General features: G+C 39.4%; 1 protein-coding gene across 7 annotated transcripts in view; it reads left to right on the forward strand.

The window, feature by feature from the left end:
- Positions 1-12,929, forward strand: part of MYLK (myosin light chain kinase) — a 218,425-nt gene that overhangs the window by 111,056 nt on the left and 94,440 nt on the right. For 6 of the 7 annotated variants that reach the window (XM_074828720.1, XM_074828716.1, XM_074828721.1 and 3 more), the window contains one exon: positions 2,601-2,753. In XM_074828720.1, the coding sequence (XP_074684821.1) occupies positions 2,601-2,753 (153 nt within the window). Of the gene's footprint in view, positions 1-2,600; positions 2,754-8,032; positions 8,133-12,929 lie in introns of those variants that run through there. The other variant, XM_074828722.1, reaches the window with a different exon arrangement.

The raw sequence follows: 12,929 nt of genomic DNA on the forward strand, positions 1-12,929 counted from the left end.
TTAAAGCTTTTTTCCAACTTTTCCAAGACAGTTCTTTTGTCCTGTTGCTCTCACTCTGCCCTTTATTTTAAGTTTCTTTCAAAATTTTCGCTGATTTACTAGCAAATTGCCTGAAAGTAAACTTCTTGTGTTTTAGTTCTGGCCTCACCAAAGCCTTATGAATAACTTTTTACACATGCTTCCTGTGACAATACTTCAGTATGTAACTCCAATTTGCTTTAGCTTCTTTAAATACTTTATTGGTAACTTCTTTTTAAATTGCAGGAATAAGGCCTATATGACTGTATTTTAAATATCTTCCTTTTCATATTGCTTTTCATGTAGGTTTCTTCCCCTGAGTCGAATTGAACCTCTTTCTGCTGAATTTAAAAACACTATGACCATGACTTTAGCATAACAATTCTCTGGGTAGTGTTTGGTTTTAGGATAGCTTTCTGATATGTCCAGAAAGCTTTTAATAAATGGGCCAGGGGAAAATTTCCTTTCTTCTGATTACAATGCCAGCAGAAAGGTATTTTTTGTTATTGTTCCTGCTGCCAAGCTGTCATGGAGATCTGACTGTTCTGCCTCTGGAGAAGGGAATATTTCACTATTGGGAGAGTTGTTTTTATTAGATCAAAATATAAGTACAATGGACATAACTTGGAATCTTGTGGCAAGTTATTCCTCAGGACTGATATACTTGTGTTTGTTTTCTGGGGTCTGATGAAAAGGCTGTTCTGTAAGTGAATATTCTGTGAATAGTGCTAAAAAAAAATAGTCACAGTTTAGTTGGGAGCTGGAGTGAAAATGAGGATCCCCTGACAAAATTTGAGGACACGGTGAAGGAGACCACATTTTTTTTTTCCACATAGAACACTTACCCTATTCAGTTGTTTATTTACAACAGAAATAAAAAGTCATTGTTCTGGTTTTGATGACGCAGCTTTTATCCTGAGTGTATTTCTGATATGGTTATCATCGTAGCACCTTTAGGCACCATTAATAGTTTCAATGTCAGAATCCAGCCAGGTTCCCTGTCAGGTTAGATATTCTACAGTCAGATCAGGAAGGCAGTCCAGTGCCCCATGTCCTCTTACAGAAAGCTTTGTCTGCTTGGGCTTTAGCTCTACATGTACCTATTTGAATGTAATGTTACTCCCACATGCAAAAAATATGTGATTGGACCTAATAGTTACAACAGTCTGTGTGTAACTGAGTGAAAGGGAGATCAAAGGAACCAGTAATAAAAATATGTGACCTGTGAAGAAGGTGGAGAGAGTTTATTCTAAAACTGACATCTTCTGTGCTTAAATCTTCTGTGATTAAGTGTTCACCCCAGTTTTTCATGCAGTAGAAATTTTGCTAACTTAACAAACAGATGACTTACAAGATAAGTAAAAGAACGAAATCATCCACCACATTTTATAATATATGTAAGTATTAGATCATGCTGATTTTGGCACATGTTTGTATTTTAGAATGAAACTTCATATGCAGGTAGATAGTGCATAGAGAATGACTGCCTTCTGAGTTTGCTAGTCTTGAAAATCAGAGATTATAGAAAAATCTGTCCCATCATTTAATTTATCCTGCTCATAGTGCAGACCTGTTTCTTAGAAACCCCAGAGCTTTTGTCCTAATCTTCTAAAATTATTTTGGGAATGAAATCAATTTTGATCTTTCCTATTGATCACAATTTCCCAAGTGACAGATGTCTTTGGTTCAGTCCTGCACAATTGCTCTGCAGCTTCACTCTCTTCTCTTAGATGACGCTAATTTCTTTTTCCAGTGTGATGTTTACGCACAGATATCAGGCCCTCTTAAGCATTGAATACACTGGGAAAGCAACCAGTGATGAGTCAGTAGTGGAAACTATTTAATATTGGGAAAACAGATTGCAGAAGCATTTCAGAAAGTAAGGCTGAGATTGATGACAGTTCCTGAAACAATAGCAAGGCAACTTTAACCACCCTACACTAACATCTAAGCATGTTCCAAACCAATTCAAGGAATCAGTTTCTTAAAATGAACTTCTTTAATAGTTGCATCACCACAGATCAGACTGTACCTGTCTGTTACCAGACTATCTGTACTGTAGTGTAGATTGACTGCTTGTGTAAATCAGCCTCTTGGCTCCATTGTAGATTTTCCTGTCTCTCTTGGAATGTATTCCAATACAAAGTACTTGATGGAGGACTTCAAGTGCTTCTCCATGCCCAACAGGTTTTGCACATCTAGACAATAACACTAATACCTAGTGTCAGGCAAATTAAAAGGTGGAGACAATGTCTGAAGCAAACACACAAGACATTTATTTTCTTATCCACCTGAAAGAGAATCTATTCAAAATACAAAGATAAGCCTTTCTCCTCTTGCTGCTGCTACTCAAGGTAGCACCCAGTGAACCTAATGGAGAGATTTGTCTGACAACATTATTCTGCTTTGTGCTTGGGATGCTGCTGTTTGTAGTCACTAGAGAGCAGTGGGTGTGCACCAGAGAGCTGGATTTGGCTCTGCACTTTTATATACTTAGGCATCCAGATTTCACTGAAAACAAGAAGTGCTTTTGAAACTTGTGGCTGATGTATTAAGACAATTCTCATCCTTTCTGTCTGCAGACCATCCAATTCAGTATGCCCATTCCACTTTTGAAGATGGAGTCGCAAAATTGACCGTCCAAGATGCCCTACCAGAAGATGATGGCATTTATACCTGTCTGGCTGAAAACAACACAGGACAGGCATCTTGCAGTGCTCAGGTTACAGTCAAAGGTGAATATCTCAGCCTGCTGTAATTACTGCAATGATATCAGCTATAATATTTAAAAAAAAAATAATCTTGGAACCTTAACAGAGGTGGTTATAAGGGGATTCCATGTTTTTTCTAAGCTGTTGTCAGCTGGGTACCTTTTCTTCCCCTCGGAGGTGTGTACAACTTAAGTGCTTAAGAACTGTGAAATTTAAAGTAATATGCATGTTTCAGAAAAAGGTATTAATGCTCTGATGTTGCCAAGAAGGACTTAGTGTGGTATAGAGCAGTGAGACTAAGTTTTGGAAGAAGTGTGCCAGTGTAGGAAAGAACTGTTGCTGCTGAAGGAAAAATAAGTGAGGTGTCACCAGTATCACCCATCAGGCAGAGTGTGTTATGGTGAGGAGGCAGATGCTACCCCTGTCTCTTGAAAGGCAGAGCACAGAGACCAGTGCCAGGGACTGCAATTATGATAGCAAATGCCAATATTCTTGTTCTGCTACCAGGATTTGTCAGAGATAATGCTGAAGAGGTATGTATCAGCTAATTGGGAACAGTATATCTCTAAATAAGCAGAATTTTGGTAGTGAAAGTACCAGAACATTGTAGTAAGAAATAGAGATGATCTATTGTTTCTGAAATCTGAGAGCACCCTCTTTGCAAATATCAATAATTTGATACCCTCAGTGCTAATTTGACATAGCTGATTTGTCCATGGAAGTCATAGTTCTGCGCTAGGATCTGATCAAACAGTCTAAAAGACCAGAGATTGCAATGAAGACAAGAGATGACAGAATCCCAAGAATAGATTGCACACTGAAGTAGTATCAATCAGTATTATGGTCTTTATTCTTATAATCTCACCTGGCATCAGTTTATACAGGTGTTTCATTTTATGGCCTGGATATGATCTGCCCCCTCCTTCTATAATCCCCATCCCTCAGACTCTCTCTCCCCCTACAATCAAGCCTCTATGTGGTATTTTTCATCTGCAAATGATTTTTCCCAAAGTTATGATAGTTTGGCACTGCTGTCCAACAGACTGCTGAGTGACAGCTGCCAAGGGAACTATTCAATTTGTCTAAGACCAAATAAAACCTGCCCCAAATTTGTACACGCAGCTTGGTGGGAAATGTACTCTGATCCCTGGGATCCCAAGATTTGTCTTCGTTTGCCAGTGTTCTGTGGTATTTGTCTACAGCGTTTCAGTGATACGCCTGCCCCTATTCTGTCTGTATGAATCCACTTAAAACCCTAGACAAGCTTAAAATGAGAATAAAGTAATTCTGGTAAACCTATGAGTTAATTTCTTGATTACCAAATTGGAAATGCAGTTGTCCCCTCCCTGGCCTCCCCCCATGAAAAAGGCACAAAGTAGGAAAACATCGATTTAAAATAAGCCTGAAACTAATCTGTTCTCAAAGCTGTCATTTATAATTTCTCTGAAGCATTTCATCCTCATTAGCTAAGGGCCAATCAAGAGCTCTCCACCTCAAGGGAGCTGGTTTTGACAGGGGACCTGCTGGTTCTTCACTGGGACACAGAAACCAGAAAGACAACCCCTCTCACTAACCATTTCTGAGTTATTTTAGGGTTGACATCCAATGCTAACATGGGAGCAATAGTGACCTAGTCTTTCCCCAGGCTCATGTACTCTGCTGAGCTATTTCAGGTTATGTAGCTGCAGTTGCACTGTGTTGGATTCCTCCTGTACTTTAGCTAGTCTGGGGCTAGAAAGCTGCATTGCCACTATTATGGGGAGTTAGTTCCTCTATTTTGCATCCCATTCTATTTTCTGGGAGTTGTGGAGTGTGGGGGGAAGAACAAGAGCAGAATTAAGAATATGCGTGACAGGCTATAAAGCCATGTTCAACATTTTTACAGCTTTAGCTGTCCCCTCCACTTCTTCCCTAAAACTCATTATGTCCCTGTTGCCATGAGGATTACAGTAACTTTCCCCAAGACGCAGATCAATGTGGATTTGTCTGCCAGAAATAGTACCAAATTTAAAATTGTGATTTCCAAATCTCTTATCTGTTCATATATTTTTTCCATCAGACCCTTTAGCAAATACTTATTGGCATTAGAGTTCTCCGAGACTCTGAATGCTGCTGCTAAGGCTTCTCTAAATGCTCAGCTTTTGCAGACAGATTACAGCAGGAAATGAGTGTACGTGCAGAAAGAGAGAAAACCTCAAAAATCCTCTCCTGACCAGACATTGATTTTTGGAATAAAGTCTGTAAAAACTGTTTCTGAATTTTAACCCATCTCTCTCCAGTTCCTTTTTGTCTCCAAGATGATTTAAGGCTTTCAGGTTTTATGCAGTGCTCAGTTTGTTCATTCATTGCTACATAAGTATTTCTCTTTTGTATGTGAAAAGTAATTTGTATTTAATCTGAGAAGGAATGGATGTTCTTGGCATATCATCAGTATCAGACCAGTGTCAGAATTCAGCTTTTCCTTAACTTGCTACTGTGGTCCTTGGACACACCTCTGAGTCTGTCTGGGTTTACTTTTCACTTCATATTGCCATTTTTGGCTTTGCTATTCTAACACAGCAAGGGTCTCATGGAGGGGCATATCTGCTGTGATCGTTGGGGAAACTTTACCTGGAATGAATTTCTGTCTTAACACTAAAAACTTAGTTTTGTTTTTCAAAGGCAAAAAGCTCCAACTTCTAAATTAAATTCAGTTCACAGATAACTCAGAAAAGTCCCATACTGGCAGCAAGGATAGTCAGTGACAAACTTCAAAGGAAAAAAAAAAAACCAAGCACAACATAAGCCTCATGTCTGAATTATAGTACAAGATGATACTTAAACCTGATAGTAGGTTACAGGTGTTGTCTAGCCACATATTACGGTTTCTGATCATCTTTTGTGCATTCTTTGTCCTTTAGAAGATCTGTTGCTTTGTTTAGGTCCGAGGAAATTTCGTGGGATTATTGTAGGAAATGACATTTTAAAGGCCCTTTTCCCCATAAACGGCTACTGCTCCAAGTCCTGTTAAACACAAGGCAGGGATTTTTTCCAGTACTTTCAGTATGCTTTGCATTGGGCGCTGGATAACTAGCTAGGCTTATTGTGGCATAGCATTCCTTCTAAGTCATCAGCCTCAGATTCATTTATGGTTGTCTTTTGCTTCCTTATTATTAAGCAGGATAAATTCTGCCTAGCACTGAGCAACCTCAGTCCTTCCTTGGTTTTGTATGAAAAATGCTGAGGGTACTTAGCTGTTTGTAGGAGGCTTTTGGCACTGTGTCAAAAAAGTCCCACACTTCATATGGATGGGGCATAAGAAATGCAATGGTCTTTAAAAATTCAAATTAATCAGTCTTCTCCTTATTTAAGACAAGAAATTAACATCTTCAGATCACTTAAGTAAGCTGAGTAAATTGGGATAGATCCATTAGGTAGTCTGTGAAGAAACTGAGTTAATCAAGGTGAAGCTAATTTTGGCCTTGTAAAAGACTAAGTAGACTAAATTGAATCCTGACAGCCGTCTTCCCTGTGACAGTGGTTCTTACCACTGAAATACAAGTAGAGATGAACTACAAAGAATGAGAAGCATTTCTTTGAAAAGCTAGCCTAACAAATGTCTTCACCATGAGACCTTTTTCTCACTGAACTCTCCAGTGAGTGGGGTGCACTGGATAAAATGCTAGATTAATTAGTCTAATGCAAGAAGACCTGAGAGGTGTGAAGCATGGTCCAGGTTACACAAACATTCAGTGATAGATGTTCCGGAAAGGTACCATTTGGTCCTCTGCAAGTGTTAGAAATTTTTTCCTTTAAATGTATGTATCATTTTCTAGACACAGGAAAATAAGAATTTTGGAGGCTTTGGGGATGATGTACAAATTGTTTTAAGTTTTTAAACAACATGTGCATGGACTGAGGTGTTTCTGTTATTGTATGTGCAAGCTAGGCAGTTGGGTGGCTGTTCCCATTTAATATTACAAATTTCATATTGTTTTTTGATATGAAAATAAGTATACAAACCATTTTTTAAATACACCAGGCATCCCATTTAAAAAACAAAACAAAACAAACAGGCATACGCAGGGTATATTCAGGTCATCTGAAATATACAGTGATTATATACTGATGATGATTATAGATACTGAAGTTGAATATTAATATTAATCATCTTTTTATCAAGGTGTCTGAATATTTTCACCATTTTTTTATGAATAGGAAACTGAGGTGAGAAGTTATTTGACTTTGAATGAACCCATATAGTGAGTCAGTGCTTTGCTGTAGCTGTGACAGAGTATATAGGCAAGACAACTAGTGGTAGTAACGGGTATAGCTGGAAGATAAGGCCAGCTCCCAGGCATAACAACTTCTTCAGGTCTGCCTCGTACCTGAGATAAGCCTTCTGATATGTGGTTGTCTCTGTCACTTAACTAATCACTGACAATGAATTATAGGTCAGATCCACCTGTAGAAAAGACGTGTCAAAGGGATATTTAACCTGACATTCACACCAATACCTGGGTGTACTACATGAGATTATAGGCAGGAGGGAGAACGAGAATAGAGATGGGACATATGATAGACTCAATCTACTGTTTTGCCAGACCAAATTAATACTGTGTATAGCAAGCTTTTATTCTTTTGCAAACAGATTCTGCATTTAAGAAAGGCAGTTAATTTCTTTTTCCAGCTTTCTCTAGGTATGGTATCAAGCTGGAGTGCTTGTTATGTGAGGGCTGACTCCTAGGAGAATGTCCTGCTCACTTGCAGTTCTGCAGTAGATGACAAACAAAATAGCTGACCCACTGCAGGCTTCTTGAGAGTTCCTAAGCCTCCTCCCACCAGGCAGCAGAATCACTGATTTCAAGAGGGAGGGCATGAAGAAGGGAGTAGTGATAGCAGCAGCACACGCTTGCAGCCAGGGTACTTTTTTGGGCTCTAATGCTTTGCAGCCACCCATTTTGCTGATGCTTGTCTTCTGCACACTGCTTTTTTGAATAGAGGCCTAACACTCCCTCGGTGAGCAAACACTATTCAGCAAATACTGCTGCTCCTGCTCATTGGCTCTTGACCTCACTTCTCCCATCCTGCCAGCAATGCACTTTCCTGTCTTCACATCTGTTCCCCTTTGTCCCCCACCACTTTCTGTTCACACTTTTGGGTTTTTTTAGTGCAGCTTCCCCAGCATAAGTGTCTATGTTAGGAAGCCTGTAGCCCTTACAATCCGATTACTGTAGTCATTCATTGATCATTGGAGGAGCAGATTAGAGTCACCTGAATGCCTGTCAGAGTCCCTGCTGTAACCAGTTTATCAGAGCAGTGAAGGGAGATGCTTTCTGGAAAACCAGTTCTTTTTGTTCCTGTCAGTCTTCGATCTGGTGTGAGTGTGACTAAAATATAACCAGGTGGAAGAAAGGCTTTCAGGTAGGAGTCTTTTCTTCCAGTCATGAGAGATGCTGTCTTTAGGTTGTGGGTTGTTTTTCTTTCTATCTCAGCCATTAATCTCTTAAAGAAGGTTAGCACTGTAATAAGCAGCCTCTCTTTGAAGGCTTAATTGAGATGCTACAGCTTTGTTTTTCTGAGATATATATTTCTGCCTAATGTAAACAAAGTATGATGTCTTACTTGTCTACAGTGATGAAATATTTGTGACAGATTTTCAAAGTCACTCTTTATTTGAAAGCATTTTGCTGTATTTCAAGCGTAACATAAATATAAAGGACTATGCAAGACGTTCCAAAATATACAAGTCTAGTCTTGTTAAATGTCTAAAAGACATTCCAAACCAGTAGCCTGGTGGAACCCTTTGGCTATGTAAGAATTGGTTTCAGAGCACTGAGGGAAAAGGAGGGGGTTTTTGTTACTATATTGAAAGGTCAGAGGTAAACTGTCATGAGCATCAAAGAAACATTGTTCTATTGCTTTCAATAATGTCCCAAAGTTCTCAGTCCAGCACTCTGTATGGGTCACTAACAGCTGTAATCCTTGTAAGACTAAGGTGCTTTTGTTTTTTTTAAATTGCCTTCTTCCAGCATCTCAGGACCAAACATGAAATACAATGCTGGGTAGAGACCAAAAATGAGGGACAAAAGCAAAACATGTGTGGAAGCTTTTAATGATATAGGATTTGTGCCATCAATCTAAACAATGTTCTCTAAAGACAGCTTCTCGACATAAATCATTTCCAGCAAAAGGGGAACCAAATTTGGATGCAAATCAGGGATGAGTGCTTGCAGAATGAGCAAAAGTTACATGGCAGGAATTACATTAATATTTCTTATAAATTAAAAACAAAGATGAGATGCTGACAGAAAAAATGTTTAACGTAAAAAGAAAAAAAAGAGGAAAAAAACCCCACCCCTACATCTGATGGTCTTCTCAAATGTGAAGTAATCAAATGCTGTGAATGTTAAGCTGTTATGTACCAGAATAACAGAAAACAGATGGTTATTGTAACAGTCTTGGGAACAGCCCTGCATTGGCCAAGGGGCAAACTCTCCTGACTTGGATTGCCAAATTCTATAATGCTCTAAGTTTCAGCTGAAAAGTGGAAGACATCAAAATATATATAAAACCAGTTAAGTGAATATATGCTTGAGTAATTTTGAAAGCATGGGCATGATATTACCCCAAAGAATGTTTCCAAGAGCAGCTGATGTGGATTAGCTAATGGGAATTCAAACATCTCAATTTATAAAACTCTCCAGAAATTACTGTTGTGCAGGCAGATTTGAGGTAGGCAAGCTGTAGGATGGGAGGAAGCCCTAATCAGAATTAATCACCGAAAACCGGTCCCAAAGCATCTGAGAGTTGGATGTAGTGTGGGTTTTTCTGGAGAAAAATGGACTTGGTTTCTGACACTAAGCATCATTTCTGTCTGCATTCATTTTCTGGCCTTTCTTCTGTTTTTCTCATGTAGTTATGAGTTCACCCAGCTTATGTTACTTCTATGAATTGACTTCCAACCTAGCTTCACTGACCTTCCTTTTCATGACTCCTGGATTAACTTGAATTTATCAAAACACAGTCCTGCTGAGCAAATATTGCTGAACAAATGTCAAAGAGCAAATGCATATTATGGTCACCTGTGTATACCATCAGTCATGATACATCAGATGGAGTAGCCACCAAAGGGAAATTCAGTCTGTAGAATGGTTATATAACAATTTAAAAACATGACATCACAGGTAAAATGGCTAACTAAGTGCTAGAAGTGACCTGTTTAACATCTAAACTTTTAATCTCTAGTGCCTCATACTTAGGCAGAGTGAGAGTCACAAATGGAAGAGTACCTGTAGGATTGATGTTTGCCTTTAAACTACAAATCTAAAGGTGAAATACATCTCTAAGCAAGTTGTTTCCCAATGTTAGAATTAAAATTATAGAGGTAGCAAGACAGACTCTAAGGATGTATCTGTGCCTACTTTTTAAACTTTTTTTTAAAAGATAATTAGTACTTCTGTTAGTGTGAGTTTTGTCCCTTTCTATTAATTTCTCTTGGGTTTGGAAGCAGACATGCTGACAGAATTTAGAAGCCTGTTGAGTACTTTGCATTACCAGCTGATGTAAAACATATACACAAACAAACATATATGTTTGGAGGAGAATTAGGACTGTAGGAAAGGAAGGTCCAGGTAAGGAAAAGAGGAGATGGGTTTGCCTAAGGGAAGCATCTGTCTTTGAGATAGGTGACTAAAGAAAAATCTGGACATTTCAAACACCTAAGCTGGTGTGTATAGAGCCAAGTAAGGATCGCAAGTTCAGTTTAGTCTTACAAATTTAACAGCATGTTGCTCAAGCATCTGAGTTGCAGCATAGAGTCCCTAGGTTAGTATGGCTAACCAAACTGAAAACAAAGCTGAAAAACACAAATACAGGGCCCCCCTGCTGAAATATAGTAGGTCCTGCCTTGTCCTTACTAGTTGTGCAAGTCTATGCTGTTCTTGTGCCCCAAAAGGCAAAAATGTCCACATAATAGAAGCAGCATAACAGAATTTATTGTATGTACTTTTGGAATAGAAAATATGTCTAACTAGACAGATATACCACTCTAACACCTGCTTTAGCACTTCTTCTTGAGATCCAATTTTGTCAAACAGCGATACCTCACTTTTAGAAGAAAAAGGTTTCTATTTTAGAGCCTGGAAAAATGAGCAATACAGAGATGTCGAAGCGCCTTAATACAGGTTACAGTGTGAGTCCTAATGAGCACGTCATTCCTTTGCAGTAGAGAAAAGGAACAGAGGGCAGGAACTTCACGTAACTCTATACTACTGGAGGTGTTTCCATGCAGCCTCATTTTAGTCAAGCCTTGACAGCCAGTCCACATACACAGACTTTGCCTTTTTTCTTTTCTTTTTCCAAGGTAATGTCTTAGTTTGACAGATTTTTAATATAAATTAATCAAGAAGAGACAGCTGACCACAAATGATGCCATACTAGAACTGCCTTATGTTTTCTGGACTTGAATGCCAAGCAAGTCTTGCTTTAGAGTTCCTTTCTGACACCAACTTTTGCCCAGAAATACAATGTTGCTGTATTTTTTTCTTTTTTTTTCTTTTTTTTTTTTCCTCTATGTTAATCTGACTTCAAATGTTTCCTTGCTCTCAAGCTTAGTAACTCTTCTGTTGCCAGTGTGGATTTGCCAGAGGAGGGAGGGGCTGAAGGCGCTGTAACTCTTTATATCAGTGGCATCCTCGGGGACACTTGTGCTTTATGTTACTGCCTGTTCCTACTGTGCTTCCATTGCATTTCAGCTCATGCACAGCCCAGGTTTTTTTCTAATGGAAGCAGTATCTCTATACATCATGATACACTGTAATTAAGTTAAATTCTACCTGGGCAGACACACAAAAGATTGAGACATGTGAAGGTGAAATTCTCCCTCATCAGTTGCACATTTTCACTGCAGAGCTAACTTGACTTGATCTAGCATATATGAAACACCTTTTCTGCAGTTCTCCATGTCAGACTGGTATCTAATGCTGGGGAATTTGTTAGCAGTGGGCCAACTGAGCTGCCTTATAAATGCATTTGGTACGTATACATGCTCTCAGGCCTTCCATGAAGTTGCTGGCTGTGGCAGTGACAAAAGAGCAATTACTTGATGTAAATAACTTGCAAACAGGGTTAGTCGTTAATAAGGCAGACAGTTCTGAAGGCAAAAGCAAATACCACTTCAGCTGCAAAAGCTTCCAGTGAGACTGTCACTGAGGTATTCAGTCTGCCGGCTGCAAAGTGATCTGCCCTGAACTCAGCTGGCTACTCTGTATCTCTGTCCCCTGAACTCTAAATTGAGATTTTTCCTGAGGAGGGGATGTAGAGAGGGAGGTGTTGATCTCTTCTCCCTGGGGTCCAGTGATAGGACGAGTGGGAATGGTTCATAGCTGCACCAGAGAAGGTTTAGACTGGACATTTGGAAGCATTTCTTTACCAAGAAAGTGGTCAAACACTGGAATAGGCTTCCTGGAGAGGTGGTTGATGCCCCAAGCCTGTCAGTGTTTAAGAGGCATTTGGACAATGCCCTTAACAGCATGCTTTAACTTTTGGTCAGCCCTGAAGGGATCAGATGGCTGGCCTAGATGACCATTGTAGGTCCCTTCCAACTGAAATAGTCTAGTCTAGTGTATTTTGACTGCTTCTCCCAAATCATGATTCTTACTGGTGTAGTCAGCCATTTGATAGTGGAATTTCTGGGGTAGCATCTCTTTCAAATTCTGTGGGTTGCAGAACAAACTGAATAGACAAAACAAAATGCTGATGACCTGGTGATATCCCATAAAGAGGGAAAGACTTGAGAAAGAAGGAGCGTACCTGGAGCTGCAGGATAGGGCTGGAAGACGAGCTTGCAGTAAAATAAATAGATTGCCAGACTGGAAAAAGTGGAACTCAGCCTCCTTTGTATATCCCTAACCACCCTGACTAGTATAGGCTTAGGGCATTGTCAGTCTTGGGTTAACAGTTTTTCCGTGTAATGCAAGGCACAACATCTAGACTATAACTTGGCCCAGCTCTTCAGTGAAAGCATCTCCCAAGGATATTTAAATCTCGCCTTCCATTTACAAAACCAGATTATAACTGCAGAAATAAATGATGGAAGGTAGATGTGTAAAGAACACTGCTAGGTCATTAAACATCTAGTTCTCATGACCTAAGTTTGCAAGATGGCATACCAACCTGAGATCTTTAATAAAGCAGAAATGTTCCTACGTGTCTCAAGAA

The sequence above is a fragment of the Strix aluco genome, chromosome 6 (assembly GCF_031877795.1).
Source record: "Strix aluco isolate bStrAlu1 chromosome 6, bStrAlu1.hap1, whole genome shotgun sequence".
NCBI classification, from domain to species: domain Eukaryota; kingdom Metazoa; phylum Chordata; class Aves; order Strigiformes; family Strigidae; genus Strix; species Strix aluco.